Genomic DNA, 17,526 nt, shown 5'->3' with positions numbered 1-17,526 from the left:
TTCATGGCCCTAAGGTCACATCATACGAGGCAGATCATCGGCGGTGGCGAGAGTCGGGGAACCCTAGACGCGTGAGAGCCGCTCGTGTGGGGGAGGAGAAAAATGTTTCCGCATAGTCTCTAGTCTAGTTAACAAATTGGTGCTATTAGTCTGATTACATACCTTGTTGGAGCTTATGATTGCTTCGAAATAAATTTGTCTTTCAGGCATGCACTTTGCGAAGTCTGGAATGCATCCTGGGTTAGTTGGACAGAAAGAATCCTAGTCAGTGTGTAATTGCGTATAACTCTTTGTACGTTTAGCATTACTGCATGGTGATTTCATTCCTACACCAGTGAAAGATACTCTGTGTCGATGCTCTCTGCTGCTCGGATGCTCACGGCTCCTGGATCATCGCCCTACTTACTAGACCTCGTTGAAATGGTTGTAGCTTTGGGTATGTTTGGCGCATAGGTGCAGCCGGAGCTCCGACGGCACCAGCAAATCGGCCACGCGCTACGGTTTCATCATCCTACTCTACCGGGCAAAATACTAACTAGCTCAGCTTTATTATCACTGGGGCACAACACAACTCTGTACAACGCACGCCATTTCTTTGCTCCCACGCGGTGACTACTCATCCCGGCCGGGCCGGGTCAGTCGTACGCGACGGGGAGGTAGGCGTCGTGGGTGCACCGCCTCCGGGAGGACAGCACTCGCGCTAGCTTCCGGTTGCAGAGCTCGAACGACGGGGGCGCGGCGGCCGGGGGCGGCGGGGCCCTCGGCCGGAGCCCCAGCTGCCGCTCCAGCTGCGCGAACTCCTCGGCGCACCGCACCACGTGGTCGTAGCAGATGTACCGCCCGCCGGCGGCGGTGGCGCCGCCCATCGCCTCGTACACGCGCACGTGCGCCTCCGCCACCCGCTCCACGTCCGCCGTCGCCAGCAGGCCCTCCGCCAGCATGGTGTGCGCCCCTGATATATTTTCATCAAAGGAACAACAGTCTGTCAGTGCTCTGAGGACAATGCTGGTTCGGTCCAAACACAATGGGCAGACAGAAATACAAACCTTTGAGGTAGGCGATGGAGGGGGTGGAGTTGCGCCGGCGGAAACCCGGCCCGGTCACCAGCGCCGGGCAGACCGTCACGAGCTTCAGGTCCCGGCCCCGCGCCGCCCTCCACGCCGCCTTCTCCGCCATCGTCTTGCCAAGCGCAAACCACAGCTGCAGAATTTTAATTTGATCACACCGTTAGATACATACATTGCCTGTTGATCACATAATGGGGAGTCTGCTACAGGTTTTTCAGAGTATCCCACCTTCTTGTCCCGGCAGAAGGCCTCGTCGCTCCAGCAGCTCTCGTCGACGGTGGCGGGGAACCGGTGGCGGTGAGGGTAGCTCTGCCTCCACACGCAGGCCAGCAGCGACGAGGTGAAGACGCACTTCCTCACCGACTCCGTCCTCACGCACGCTTCCACCACCTGCTCTGCCGCCTTGGCTTCCAGAGTCGCCATGTGTTTCTGTTCAAATGAACATCAGAAAAGTTATTAAGCGAGCCAACCTAATTTGGAGTAAGAGTGTAAGACCCGGTCTAATAACATTCCAAGAATCTGTCTGCAAAGCACAGGTGGTGTAATAATGTAGAAATAAGAGGTGTTCTTAATATATTTTTTTCATGTTTGAAAAACAGCCCAACTGATTTTAGAGGACTATATATATACAATCACAAAATTTGACTCAGTGGACCTTTTGATTCGTTCAAAGGAATGACAAAGCTGGGAATCCAGCAAGACTACAAGACACAGAAATGGAAGTATTCAACAAGACTAGTAGCACAGGTCTACAACTACTCTCTGTTGGACCTTGAACAAGTTCTCAACTCATCATAATAAACTGAAGGGCAGGTATAACCAGATCAGCACCGACGGTCAATGGGCTGCAGCCAAGCCAAGTCAACTTTCACCTGATATTTTGCGCAAAGTACTGCTTTTCTTGGCGCATACTGCAAGTCTGCGACCCGGTATGATCGACTTTGGAAGAACCATGTTGGAACTTTCAGAGACGAAAGTGCTATGGATTCTGGCATAGAATGTCAAAAAAGACAAGGCAGAGCACCACCTAACCAATTTATTCTATCACCTTGTTATTGACCCAAAAAGGTGCTAAAGTAGAGCACCAGGAGGCTGAAGCTACTCCGCGCATCGGACAAAGCAGAGGCAGTTCTCAAATTTTCATGTTGCTCTTTGACAGGATGAGCTTTCGACAACCGAAAGAGCGACATGATGCCTTTCATATCTACACGTTCAAACCAGCAGCAACTCAAGCATAGGTTGTACTCTTAAAAGCTCAGGTAAAGGGCATGTAGACTAAGTATCCAGGCCAGATGCTTTGCATGATAAGTAATCTAAAGTGCCGGTGGAAATCACATGCTATGGTACTAATACAAACCTAAATTATGTTTCATCGTGCATTTTTTTTTCTCAAGTGTATGCAAAGCCAAGATAAATAATGCAAACACATAGTAGCATATTACAAAGCAAGATCAAGAGCTACATCCATATCTATGATGAGTCTGCTGAAGCAATGGGTGTCAGCATCAGGCATGATCCAGTAAAGGAGGCCCTACATCACCAATCTGAGTGGATTTGGTAGTTCCACTGTCAGACGCCATGCGAGCATGCGAATATAAGATATAATTGCAACCATTTTGGGGCTTGATTTGGACTACTATGTCCAACCTATTTCCATCATATATCTGGATTTTGGAATCAGTAGGCTGTAGGCCCCTACCGCCACTGGTTTTGTAGTGGGTATGCTTAGCAAATGGTTGGATGATTACTTCTTACTGCAGCGGTCATTTGAGATAATTCTTTGATGCTTTTGGTCGGATAAAGCGCAACAGAAAAATGTAGAAAGAAACTGAACATAAAAGAGCTTCCAGCAATTACATCTGAAAAATCAAGCACTGCAAGTACACAAAGCCTATTGTGACATCAAATTTTCATAGCCTCATGAAGTTCATAAATCAATGGTTGTTGGCAGGATTCAATCGGAGGTGAACACCACGCCAACCAATCTTAGTTATATAGTAGATGCACATGATACGGATGATGTAGCCAACCAAGGTCCTTTCCTAGGATTCATTGAAGGATAAGCATCGTGCATAGTTCATACTGCAAATGACCATGAAAATTAACGAATTCTTACTCTTGTGATCACATATTGTGATAACACCGCTCGAAATAACCCAGCACAGTACAAGATAGGGGTTGTCGCTAACTTGCGCAACTACTGGCTGCGAGGTGTACAGGTATTAGATATGAAAATTCACCTCTCTGTAATAGCAACTGACTCCCGCTGAAATGTAAACGACAGATGACTGATTTGATATGATTGCCGTGTTGTTTGTTAGCTATGATGTCCCTTGGTACTTTACATTTTGGAGCACTAGTACAGTCCTCATCATGTTGACACCCACCTATATCGCATATGTCCTTACCAACTTGATACCCACCTATTCCCTAATGTACCACCTCTTTGCCTTCTTCAAGAGACAAGACAAAAGTTTTTGTGTCACAAGTTGAGATGTAGGAGCAGTGACACTGTCAATAACAGCATCTTCCTTCCGCAAACAATCAAAACAAGCAGACGAGCTGATCCAACATATTTTGCACGATGATTCTCTCATGATGAACTTTTGGGACATATATCTACCTATTTTAGGAACGTTGATAAGGGGTTGTGTGAGCTCACCGTGTAGCCGGAGATGCCTCCTGGATCCACGAGTGATGAGGTATGGAAGACACCAACACAGCCATCGAAAGCTCGGTGCAAGCTCTCCGGATCCATGACATTTGCCATAATAGTCCAGACCCCATCCCTACCATTCTCGCCGAACAAATCCATCTCCCTCAGCTTGTCCAGATCCTCTGCCAAAGAAAAAGAAAGTACAACTTAGTTTTAGAGTTCAACTTGTCAGTAAGAGTGAGCTATGAATGGGCTAGCATGGCATCACCAATTCATAAGTGCGTAACTCATCAAGCTGTAGAAAATAACCACTTTCGACAGTAATTGTAAAGAGGCAACATTGTCAGACACATTTTTACTGACACAGAATAAGGATCAGACACAATGTCACACGGATTATTTTCACAACTGCCCTTCTTCTGTTCCAAAAAGGTGCAAGTAACATGGGCAAAAGTTACACGCATTTGGGTGAATGTTCGAGAACATGTGCCCACAGTTTCTTATCCTCCTTGGTTAGGAAACTATGCCTTTTAAGACTGACAAGCTGCTAACGGACAAGGAATGACACATCAGTTAACTTTAGGTAGCATATTAATTCCCCCCAAATGGTCCATTCAAGGAGGTGGTAGGCTGAGGTGATCCTATCAATGAGAAACTACTAAACAAAAGGTGATCATCCTATCAGTGAGTGACTACTAAACAAAAGAGGAGCCTTATCAGAAATGCAATTCACATATATACACCTTAATTGCCCCAAATAAATAATCATATCCGCCGGAAAACGACTACGGTTGAATTTCTTTGTGCTGATGTGTGTGAAACAGCCTTGATTCTTCCCCAAAAGAAAAGAAAATAGCCCTAGTTGGTAGAGTTGGCTGGTGTACAAAACAACATCAGTACATAATAATGCTACTGTGAAAATTGATGTTTCCTTGTGCTCCATTAGTTGACCTAAATTACCTTGGCCAGGTCTACGCCGCGTAAATGGAATGGGCGGTTTAACACCGCCATTCGGGCGCTTTCCCCGCAACCGATGAGGGAAAAGAATGAAACTCATGAACCTTCAGGAGCGAAAAACCGGCGCATCCCTTATGCATGACTCTCCCCAGGCCCTTTCGCCTTTCACCCAAAGAGGGTGAACCCTGAACTGACCGATTTGGTTCTAACGCAAAATTTTCTTGTGGCCGAGAAGAAGTGCATTGGTGGAACGTCAGCTGCTACCGAGGGCGACGTGGCCATGAGCTCCGGACGGATTGTGATGGAGATGGACCAATTTGAACCAACAAGTCCATGTCTCTGGCGGAAAAACACACACCTGCGCACCAAACACATGGACACGTCGCTAGCGGCGACGTCGCCAGCGCCTGGTCGCAGCCCTGTTCACCGGCGGCGACGACGTACCGGTTAAACAGGAAAATGGGAGGGCCCTGGTCTGGTCTGTGGTGAAGAAAGTGAGTTGAGATTATCTTCTTGTCCCCTATGCATCTAGGCACTCCGAATAACCAAATCGCCATGGGCCCCGTCGCTGTGCTTGCCCACGTTTTCGGGCGGGATAATGGGCTCGTAGTGCAGCTGTGCAAGCTACTCTATGTATCTAATTTAAATCCGGGGAGCAGAAGAAGGCACGCACGTGTGAATCCACGCCGCAACGCAAGCATTGCGGAATCCGCCGCGAAATTTCGAAACGGCGGGGGAAGGTGGCCAACTCTCTCTCGGTCCGTCCGCATGTGGGATGGAAAAAGGAAAAGAAAACATCTAAATTCCCCGTCCGTGGAAGGAAGACGGTCGCATTTTTGAATTCGGGAAAATGGTCAAGAGTCAGCGAGGCAGGGAGGGAGAAGGGACGGACCTTGGGTCTCGAGGGCGAGGCGGACGGCGTAGCCGTGGCGGAGGAGGCGGTCGACGAGGGCGAGGCCGAGGAAGGAGATGCCGCCCGTGACGCACACGGCGCGCGCCTCCGCGGCGCCCTCCTCGGCGCCGGCCCCGCGCTTGGCCGCCGCGGCCGCGCCCCGCCGCCGCCAGCTCCACGCGGGGCCGGGGCCGCCGGCGCCGAGCAGCAGCGCCGCCCGCATCTCCTCCACCTCCGCCGCCATGCTCTGCGTGCTCCGCAGCACCCCCATGGCGGCTCTGCTCCGTGTCACCTTGCCTTGGCGTGGCCGCGGGGGCGCGGGGGCGTGGCGTGGAGTGGGGGCTGGTGGTGGTGGATCGTGTGATGATGGGTGGGCGGGCGACGTGGATATATATATAGGGGACGACGGATACCACGTCGTCGGCTCCGGACGTGGTGCTGGGCTGCGCTCCGTGTCCTGGCTCGGCTTGTGTCCAACTCGGCTCGGCTTCGCGCGCCGTACGTGCACTAGTCTTAGTGTTCCCTCTCTTATTTTTTTTCAAAAAAAATTAAAGAGAGGAGGGAACACTATATAGAATAATCACGCATTTGGGTGCCGGTTTAGCAGGAATTATTCGAGTATTTTGTATGGTCGACGACGTTGGTTCGATTTCCACACGTTGAGCATGTGATATCCATTAATGATCATATTATCATATATACAACTATACAAGTAGACTCTCCTATCTCGGTCGTGGTTCATTGGTCCCCTTTACAATTTGTATCAATTTTTGACCGCAGATTTAATTACCAAAATGTTAGTGCATGTTAACAAAAATTATACGAAAAAACTAACGCCCACACGTGTGGGGCGTTTGCACATCGCCCACACGTCTTCATCACCACTCATTTTGCCACATATGAACATATGACATCAGCAGAAATCTTTTTGATTTTTGGCTTAAAAATGTTTTATCTCCTAATTAAAAAAGCAAATTAAAAATCTGTTTTCACCATTAAATCCGTCTCGACGAGATCTTCAAAACTAGACCCCATGTTGATATGTTTCGACAAAATTTTATTTTTTGCCCAAAAGTTGCCATGATGTTTACACTGTAGTTGCCATGGTGCTTAAACTAAAGTTGCCATGTGGCAATTTTAGTTTCTAGATCATGGCAATTTTAGCTTTTGATGATGGCAATTCCAGTACTTTGACCATGAAAATATTTTTTTGCATGAACCATGGCAATTTTAAGTGCATGTATCATAGCAATTATAGTTTATGATGCATGGCAAGTCTAGTTTCTTAATTCTTCATTTTATAATATGTCAAAATTGACTTTTTAATATAGAAGAAAATAGTTGAAACATAACATGGCAACTTTAGTGTAAATATCATGGCAATCCATGTGCAATAGACATGGTAACTTTTAACCAATTTTTTTTGTCGAAATATATTGATATGAGATCTAATTTTGAAGATCTCGTCGCGAGGGATTTAGCGGTGAAAACGGATCTTCAATCGAATTTTTTATTTAAGAGATAAAACATTTTAAAAGCTGAAAATCGAAAAAGATCTTCACATGCATGCATGCGGTGACATGGCATAGTCTGTATGTTGTAGGACGTGTGAGTGGGTTTGGCTCCCACCATTCGTGTGGGCGTTAGCGTTGTCCAAATTATATTATTGGATTCATATTTAAATATTGTTTTCAATAATATAATTTTTAGTGACATGCATGAATATTTTGTTAGTTAAACTTATGGTCAAAATTTAACACAGAATGCAAAGGGGACCAATAAATCACGACGAAACTAGTACCTGTTACAGTCAGATAGGAGTATACAAGTAGACTCTAGTTGTTGTTTGTTTTCTTGCAGGGCACTCTTGTTGTTGTTATTACAATCAAATATACAAGTAGATTTTTTTTTCCGGAAAAACTTTCAATCTATTCATCTTCAATCATGGCAGTACAACGAATACCAGAAATAAAAATTACATCCAGAATGTAGACCACCTAGCGACGACTACAAGCACCGAAGCGAGCCGAAGGCGCGCCGCCGTCATCGCCCCTCCATCGCCGGAGCCGGACACAACTTGTTGTAGTAGACAGTCGAGAAGTCGTTGTGCTAAGGCCCCATAGGACCAGCACCCCAGAACAACAACCATCGCCGATGAAAAATAACGTAGATCGGAAGGATCCAAACCGAAGACACGCGAACGTAGACGAACAACGACGAGATCCGAGCAAATCCATCAAAGATAGATCTGCCGGAGACATACCTCCACACGCCCAATCAAATATACAAGTAGATTTGAGCCACATGTAGTCAATTCAAACTTGTGCGCAGTCAAATGTTATATGTTAAATTTGCCGAAAACTCTCTAGTCAAATGTACATTTGTTCACCTGAATCTTTTCCGCGATTTCTGGTTGTTATATGTTGTTTTTGCCGAAAACTGTGGAGTCAAATGTCTGCATAAACTAGCTCGTGGGTGGCTTGGCCGCCATTAGTTACATTTTTTGTGTGTGCATGGCATAGTTAGCCTAGATCGCGCAATTGTTTAGCTTTGACCCCTAAAGCCAAAACAGCAGTCCGGTGTACATGTATAAGGTATTCACACGTGACATGTATGTAGTACATATATGTATATATAGTACTCCTACTATATAAGGTACTACAGCATCAGCCCGGTCGGTCCGTTTATTTATTTCAGAGAAAAAACGAAGCTAGTTGGTTCCTTCGCCGTGGCATTTGTCCGATTCCAGCTACCGCGCCGGCCGGCGACCGCGGCGGTCTCTACTTACATTGGCTGCGGCGAAGCTGGCTGGCCGGGCCGCTTTATCTGGAAGGATTAGGATTAGATCGGCTTGGCCATGATTCATATCCTAGCTAGAGACCGAAACAAAACCATGGGTCTGGCTAGATTAGCTAGGTACTAGTAATCTAGTACGTATCAATCGCTCGACGTGCTCTACTAGTCTAGGCTTTTTGGTGGGAAAGAGACACGATGCTCACTCCCAAAAGGAACTGCTGGCCTTAGTTGATTAATTAACTAGTACAGTATTGCTTTCTCACTGTATGAGTGGTCACTAATCACGCCGTTAGGGACACAAATCCGCCCGTGCCGTGGTTCCCTTCTCATCGGTTGTGTTTTATTTTATTTTTTTACAAAATCTCGAAGTTAATGCTCCACGCACAAAAATAACCAACCACCCCGCACGAGAGAGGCGGAAAAGGAGGAGAAACCGCTGCCCCTCCCTCCGCCGGTGAAGCCGGTGGTTTCTGGCTCCACCTGTCACTCCGGCGGCGGCTGGGGGGTGGGGACCTCGGTGGTTTGGCTTGGGCAGGTGGTTAGGGTTGGCATCGTTTTCTAATGTCAGGGTCTAGGTTTGTTGGGGCGAGACTCAGATGACGGCGGCGGCGGCGCCTCGTTCAACAAAGTCTCCCCGGCTTCGGTCCCATCTAGACCACGACGTCAAGAAGCCTGTGGGAGTGGTGTGGTTCTCGAGGATTCCTTCTGGCTGTGAGTTATTCCTTCTTCGTCTCCGGGGCGGATGTGGTCTTCTAGATAGACCCGTTCGACGACTTCTTGTCCGCAACCAACAACTTCAGGCTGGCTCAGGGTGGAGCGGCGGCGGCGGCCCGCCATCAACACGGTCTGGAGGTTGAAGACGAAGGGCATCTCAAGGATTTCATTGTAATTTTCATTTTTGCTAAGGTGCTTCGTACTGTTCGATGTTTCTTTTAATGCCATGGGTCCTTCTTGCACAAAAAGCTCGAAACTATATTGCCCCTTTCAGAAATTCCAGTTATATCATCCCGCCATTCGCTTCTAGAACGAAGAGTCACTCTCCACCCTCACCATGGCAAAAGACTACCTTTCCGTTCGTGCCCGGGCCGAAGAGTCCCTTTTTCGTCCACATATGCAACAAAGACAAACTCTTCGTTGCTGTTGTAGCCGAAGATCAACTCTTCGGTCCCCAGCTTGGCCGAAGAGGCTTCTATGGCACATCATCACGTAAACAGGGAATGAAGTTGCATGCCACTCTCAGCGCGGACAAAAGTCAATTTTTTTTCATGGTTCCCTTCACCATTCCCTTTCCCTCCCATTCTCTTGGGGGCGAAGCCATTAGTGGAACAGACGCGGTCCGCCCCTGGACGCGTCCACCGTGGCGCGTCGGGCAAGAAAGAGGAGGAGAGGGTTCGAGAGTGAAGGTGTGGCCTCTACGGAGTTGCTAGACAAGGCTAGGTGTCGAGAGCTCGAGGAAACAGACGAGGCAGAGGGTCCCAACTCCAGAGCATGCGTTCGTCCATGCCGGCCACGTAGTCACCGTGTGGCCATGGCATTTACAGGCGTTTTGGGCAGCTCGAGTATGTCTGGCAGGTTGGTTACTCCCCCACTAGCTGCAAGGTGCAAAGAAACAACAACAATGGTTCTAGGAGGGACTGCAGGAGGCATAAACCCTCATTAGAAGAAAGGTGTTTGATCAGAGGTGTGGGCAATGCACTAGTTCAATGGACCTAAGTTTTGGCTGAGGATGATCATCCACTAAGGTGATCACTATGGACAGGTTTCAGCTCAAGCGAAGGGGTGTAGCTAGCACTTGCTTTGCAATGTGCCATACTGGACAGAAATAGGAAAGTTGAAGTTGCACTCACATAGATGATTGGATTGAACTGGAATTTTTTGTAGAGGAGTTATATGAGTATATGAAGTCACTGTAAAAGTTTCATACCATTTGGATAAATAAAAATGGTATTTCCTTCACAGTGGTCCTCTCTAGAGAGGAACTTAAGAGAATTTTAGAGGATTATTGGCTTAACGAAATGAGCTCATATCTTGTGGAGAGAGGTTATATAGGTAGGAGAATGTCCTGGTAAATTTTTAGAAATTATGGAGCAATATAAAATATAGTTGCTTCACAAACTGAAAATATGACCAGAAGCAAAGATTGGATAGTGTGCTCACCATGAGTATTAAATATTGAATATTTTTACATATCCAAGGTTCATATGGTCCAAAGGAATTTTGAGATTTTTTCACAACCTAGGGCAAAAGGAGTTATTCCTTTAATAGAAAAGGGAATACTCCCAAAAACTAAATATTGGGATTGGGCTAAGATGGAAACGACATGATCTTGAGATGGATTTGAGGATTACAAGCCACTTTCAAAAGGAAGAAGAGATAATCTTCTTATACTTCAAGACCACATAGCCACATAAAAGGAATTCCAAATAAAAATCCAAACAATCCAAAAGAAAAAAAGGGCCCAAAATCCAGGGTGTCACATTGCCGTCTTGCCCCATCCATATCTAGATTTTTTTAAACCACACTGTGGTCTGAATACATTGAAGGGATCCCTTCCTATCCCCCTGGAGCAACAGGTGCATCATGATAGGTCTCCCTATTAAAGATGGTTTGCATGCCAAATTATCACTTAACTAAATAAACATCACTCGTTAAGTTAAACATCACTTAATTATATGCAACTATAACTGGGATATGATGCGGAGCATCCCTCGTCCATCCACATGGACACGCCATCACCATCGCATGCACCGAGAGGACCGGTGACAAGAGCACGTGCACGCAACATCGACAACGAGGTCACTTCTTTCCTCTTCGAGTCTCGCTCGGAATCGCATATGAATCGTGTCCTACCTCAAACAGAGATGTTATGCTTTCTTAGGTACTTGGGAGATCGTCACGAGGAACACGGACGAAAACACCAAGTTCACCCAGAGACACATGCACCTATGGTCAAGAAGAAGGAGAAGGAGAGAAGCGAGAAGAACGAGAGGAGTCAGAGCTCCCTGGACACCCCGGGTGCCCGGACTCTTTGGCACCGGGTGCCCGGCCGCTGCCTGGGCGTCGCCCCCAGCCGGCCCCGGGTGCCCGACCGGTGGAGCCCCGGGTGCCCGGCCGCTCCCAGCCACCGGCCCAGTCGCACCGGGTGCCCGGCCCCACAGCCCCGGGTGCCCGGGTCACCTCCAGCCGCCGGCCCAGCCCACTCCGGGTGCCTGGCCTCGCTGCCCCGGGTGCCCGGGCCACCTCCCGCGCCGGCCTAGCACACACCCCGGGTGCCTGGGCTTTGGGACCCCGGGTGCCCGGCCGAAGCTGCCCAGCCCCCTGCACCGACCCCGGGTGCCCGGGCCTGAGTCCCCTGGGTGCCCGCACCACACCAAGAGCCTGCGTGCCTCCTTGGGGCTTTGCCCTTGTATCCCCCTCCTCTCTTATTTTGTCCCTAAACTATATAAGGGCATCACCTAGCTCATTTAGAGGGGATAGCTAAAAATAGACACAAATCATAGAGCTTAGCTCATGTATCTCCCCTTGTGGGTTTCCTCCTAAGGGAGAAGGATCCCTAGGATCATCAAGCCCTCCTAAGGGAGAAGGATCCATAGGATCATCAAGCCCTCCTAAGGGAGAAGGATTCCCCAAGTGAATCATCAAGCCCTCATCTCCTTCTTAGGATTTGGGATGAACTCTACCATGTGCTTTGTTTCCCTTTGATTGTTCATGTACCTTGTGGATCTTGTGTTTTTGTTGGTTTAGTGGATGTGTGATTGGACTTGTTCCTGAGTGTTCCTCTTGTTTTCTCTCTTGTGTTCATCTTATTCTTGGGGATCCCCCCTCCAATTCGTGAAAGATCTTCACTTAGGGTTCCACCCTACAACATCTTGGCATCATGAGCCATGGTTTCTCACGAAATTGGAGCCCCCCGTCTTGTTTTCTAGCCTAATTTTGTTGTGTTCTTCCCCAATTTCGAAAATTCCTCACCAAAAATGGCCCCAATTTTTTTTGTGATTTGTTGGTTTGATGAGATTTTGTTGGATTTGATCCATGGATTTGTTTGGTTTCAAGTGGATCTAGCATTCCCCCATCCATCTCCACCTTTCCCTCCATGAAATCCACCAATTTCTCTAATTTTCTCATGAATTTTCGCCCAAATCCGACACCCCCAGGCACCCGGACCTCAAACCCCAGGCACCCGGACCCCCCCCCGCCCGCCCCCGCTGTCCACCCCGGGTGCCTGCACCCCAAACCCCGGGCACCCGCACCCCCGGGCTGTTTGCCTCGGACCACCCCGGGTGCCCGCACCTTCCACCCCCGCGCACCCGCACCCCCCAGAATCAGCCGCGTGCACTTTACGTTTTCCCTCATAACTTTTACTCCCGAACTCCGATTTGGGTGTTCTTTGGCTCGTTGAAAAGCTAGCGATGTGCCCGAGCTGATCATTTTGGTTTTAGCACCATTTGACTCCATCAAAAATTTGGCATTTTGGCATCTTTGCCTCGGCCATCCACCATATCATCCGCAAAACCATCATAACTTTCCGCAACCTAACCCATTTTTGCTCCATACAACATTTGTGGTTGCTTGAGTGGTGACTTGAGTCTCCTAAGGTGTTTCGCCTACTTACGGACGGTTGCTTCATCATCAACCACCACCATCACTTCCGCATTGCTAACTCCGGAACCACCAACGCATTCCGCTACCACCATTTGACATTTTCCTTGAGATTTTGAGTTCGCGGTTTTTTCACCGTTTCCTAAGGTGTTTCGGCTACTTAGGGACGGTCTACATCATCTTGGTATCTACATCAAGAACACCTCCACTCATCATCACCACGAGGTCGTCATCGGCATCGACCACTTCACCATTTTGACAACCTAACCGTAAGCAAGAACGGTAACCTCCGTATCATCTTGGTATCGTGGTATCCCTTCATTGTACATTCTTGCCATTACATTGTTAACCCTTTAGCCCATTTTGCGTCACTTGCCTATCGAGACTAGCCATTTGAGTATTGCCGGCAACGTTACTTGTGCACATTAGTGATCCGTACCTTCCATTGCATACATACCATATCATATTGGTATCATCATATCATCCCTTGTGTCACAAGATTATTCCCGCATATACACAATTGCTATCTTGGTTTGTGCATTTTGCATAAGTGGCCATATAAAAAAAAGAATAAGCTTTTAAGCAAAAAGAGAGCAAAGAGCTTGTGAGCAAGAGCCATAGCATCATACCACATTGCACATAAGATTGTCATATCCGATCATCGTGGATCACCTTGAGAAGAACATCGAGAACGTCATACACATAGTATACTTGGGATCGAAAGCTCATACATTTTGCATCTTATAGTTTGTGCACAAGTGTCGTATCCGCCTATTGAGCAATCATGCTAGCATCTCACTTGAGTTGTGCAACACGAGCGTTTTCCGTGAATTCCACATTTTGTGCTCATTCCTTGGTTGCATGACCCCATTTATCTATCCTTGTGTGTGTTTCCGTGTGCCACATCTTGATATTGGTCTACTTGTTTCACTTGCAAATTTGTGAATCTTTTCCAACATTATTGACTCTTGCTAACATTTTGCGTAAAAAATTTGTGTCACTATCCTCACCGAGCTCCACCATAAGCTTTACTTGATAGGTGTGAGTGAACAAGTCCGGTACCAATTCCACTATTCTTTCATCTCACATTGAGTGAAACGGGATACATCCTCAACTTTGGGAAAAGGTAACTTGGTATTGTTTATCTCATTTCCTACTCACCTCTACTAGAGTCTTGTGATGGATAGACAAGGCATTTCATCTCCGGTCTTCCACGACAACGACAACGCGAACAACTACATGACCAAAACGTCCATCTTCCGACTATAACGAGCAATGCAAGGCATTGAGCGACCCTCCATTGACATTCGCCAAAATGAAGCAAGGATAAGGGACTACCTCGACACCAAGTTGGCTGAACAAAGGGATCAAGTATGAGACATGGTGGCCAACTACAAGCCTTCTTCCCCTTCGTCATCTTCAAGGCGGCAACACTCAAGTGGCCAATCTTCGGAACGTCATCGAGCTCAAGCACTACAACACCATCAAGATGAAGATGCTCGCGATGCGTACACCTACAAGTCCCAAAAGGCTCTACATCAAGCTACGGCCAAACTTCTTGAGAACAAGAGAAGACCGCGAGACAAGCACCAACAAGACGGAGCTACGACTACTACCATGACTACTTCGGCATCTTCGCCAAGGGTTATCAAGGCATCTTTGCCTTCAGACGTACGGCATCTTCGCCTACTTCCCTCGAGTACGCCTACTAGTAGAAAAGGGGGCAATGGTCCATGCAGGGCCAGCCCATTAGTCCCGGTTCAGTCCAGAACCGGGACCAATGGGGGCACTGGACCCGGTTCGTGAGCCCCAGTGGCCGGCCGGGCCACGTGGGCCATTGGTCCCGGTTCGTCTGGACCTTTTGGTCCCGGTTGGTGGGACGAACCGGGACCAATGGTCCTCGCTCCTGGCCCACCACTATTGGTCCCGGTTGGAGGCTTGAACCGGGACCAAAGGATGCCCTTTAGTCCCGGTTCAGGCCACCAACCGGGACTAAAGGGTTGGTCCTCGTTGCGGCCAGAGTTTAGTCCCGCCAACCGAAGGGGGTTCACACCGGTTTATAAGCCCCTCCCTCTCTGCCGTGTTGAGCTCCTCTCAAAATGAAAATAGATGCCCTTATACAGGGAATTTGACCTAAATTCATACTGAATTTCTCTGAAGTTAGTAGAAATTCATTATGAATTTAGGTCAAATTTTCTCTATAAGCGCATCTATGCTCATTTTTTTAGTAAAGTTAATCACAACTATTTTTTCTTCTATTTATTTCTGAGTAGTTTTTTATATAGTTTTTTTCTTTTCTGCTATATTTATTTTTTCTTTTTATTTCTGAGTTTTAATAAGTCATTAAAATAGGGTTTTTATCAGTTTTGCCACCAGTTGTATAACACTACTCAGTTTTGCCACTAAAATTTTTGACTACTCAAAAGTGCCATTGTTCTGTTGGACACAACCTCAAAAAGACCATTTTCACCGTAGTCGTCAGGTCAATGGACGTTGACCGAAGGTAGATGATGAAAATACCCTTATCCATTTGTCAACTCCCCTTTCTCTCTCTTTTGACTTCTGGGCCCATTTGTCAGGGGCGCAGAAAAGAGAAAATGAAAATTGGCAGTTCGGGGCTTCGAACCCAAAACCACAGCCTGCACGGCGCGAGAGCGGACCAGCTGAGCTACAGAAATTTTCTAATGTGAAAGGAGATACCTCACATACTTTGTACCATGCGTCCCGTGCATGCCTGGGTGAGGCCTGAACAGCATGAGCCATCCATGGCCCATGCAGATGGCGACTCTGTTACATCAGCTCTCAGAAAAAAACAGTTGCGTGGTGGCCACGAGCACCTGCTGTCAGTCATGTCACGTTTATTTCTGAATCATGCACTGTACAGTACTGTATATCACCTGCACTGCAGTCTGCAGGCCCCTTTCGGTTACGAGAGTGCTTCAGCCAGCCAGCTGTAGTTTCTGACGCTGCATGTAGTACGTAGATGCAGCGGCACGTTCAAAACCCTGCGCGTGCATTGCTCCTACGCTAGCTTCACGGCTGCCTCTCCATCTGCATGATATAAGGATGTATCTCCTCTCACATTACAATTGTTCTCTAGCTCAGCTGGTTCGCTCTCGCGCCGTGCATGACGTGGTTTTGGGTTCGAAGCCCCGAACAGCCAATTTTCATTTTCTCTTTTCATGCGCCCCTGACAGATGGGCCCACAAGTCAAAAGAGAGAGAAAGGGGAGTTGACAAATGGGATAAGGGTATTTTCGTCATCTACCTTCGGTTAACGTCCATTGACCTGACGACTACGGTGAAAAATGGTCTTTTTGAGGTTGTGTCCAACAGAACAATGGCATTTTTGAGTAGTCAAAATTTTTAGTGGCAAAACTAAGTAGTGTTATACAACCGGTGGCAAAACTGATAAAAACCCTTAAAAATAAGCATCTATGCTCATTTTTTAGTAAAGTTAATCACAACTATTTTTTCTTTTATTTATTTCTGAGTAGTTTTTTATATAGTTTTTATTCTTTTCTGCTATATTTATTTTTTTCTTTTTATTTCTGAGTTTCAATAAGTCATTAAAAATAAGCATCTATGCTCATTTTTTAGTAAAGTTAATCAAAACTATTTTTTCTTCTATTTATTTCTGAGTGGTTTTTATATAGTTTTTTTTTCTTTTCTGCTACATTTATTTTTTTCTTTTTATTTTTGAGTTGTAAAAAGTCATTAAAAATAAGCATCTATGCTCATTTTTTTAGTAAAGTTAATCAAAACTATTTTTTCTTCTATTTATTTCTGAGTGGTTTTTTATATGATTTTTTTCTTTTCTGCTACATTTATTTTTTTCTTTTTATTTCTGAGTTGTAAAAGTCATTAAAAATAAAAAAGAGGCGCAATGCTCGTTAATTTGCTTCAAGCCTTTTGGAATAGTGTCAACTGCACTACACATAGCTCTCTGCAGTCTACCCTATTCCTTAAGGCTTGAAGCTAACCAACTTGCAGGTGAGCATTGAGCCTCTTCTTCATCGTTCTACACTCAGGGCTTATAAACAGCTGCGAGTGCCTCTCGCTTGGCGAGGTGGGACTAAAAAAATAGCTGCAGAAAGAATCAACTAAAAAACAGCTGCAGAAAATAAAAAAGTAATTAGACGGGTCCATTGGTACCGGTTGGTGGCTCCAACCGGAACCAATGCCCCTCTTTAGTCCCGGTTGGTGGCTCCAACCGGGACCAATGCCCCTCTTTAGTCCCGGTTGGCGGCACCAACAGGGACCAAAGGTCTTCGTTTCCCGCTCTTTGGGCTGCTGAAAAGAGGCCTTTGGTCCCGGTTGGCGGCTCCAACCGGGACTAAAGGGGGGCATTAGTCCCGGTTTGTTTCACGAATCGGGACCAAAGCCTTTGCTATATATACAGCACTTAGCGCGTCGTCCTCCTCTCCCGACTTCGATCTCTCCCCTTCCTCTCCCGTCGCCGCGTGCCGTCCCCTGCCACCACCTCGTCGTCGCCGCCCCGCCCCGCCCCACCCCGACGCTATCGCCGTCCCGCCCCGCCCTGCGCGCCGCCCCGCCCTG

General features: G+C 47.2%; 1 protein-coding gene across 1 annotated transcript; it reads right to left on the bottom strand.

Annotated features, from left to right (window-relative positions):
* Positions 1–525: 525 nt before the first annotated feature.
* LOC119349691 (cinnamoyl-CoA reductase-like SNL6) lies at positions 526–5,914 on the bottom strand. The gene is made up of 5 exons (XM_037617776.1): positions 5,573–5,914; positions 3,730–3,905; positions 1,296–1,496; positions 1,047–1,200; positions 526–952 (listed from the first exon to the last, which is right to left on the bottom strand). Exons 1-5 carry the CDS (start codon positions 5,841–5,843, stop codon positions 636–638), a joined length of 1,119 nt encoding a protein of 372 aa, XP_037473673.1. The 5' UTR covers positions 5,844–5,914; the 3' UTR covers positions 526–635.
* Between the last annotated feature and the right edge of the window lie 11,612 nt (positions 5,915–17,526).

Source organism: Triticum dicoccoides, chromosome 1B (genome assembly GCF_002162155.2).
Source record: "Triticum dicoccoides isolate Atlit2015 ecotype Zavitan chromosome 1B, WEW_v2.0, whole genome shotgun sequence".
NCBI lineage: Eukaryota > Viridiplantae > Streptophyta > Magnoliopsida > Poales > Poaceae > Triticum > Triticum dicoccoides.
The sequence above is the reverse complement of the archived record's forward strand: the minus strand, read 5'-3'. Positions and strand labels throughout refer to the sequence as shown.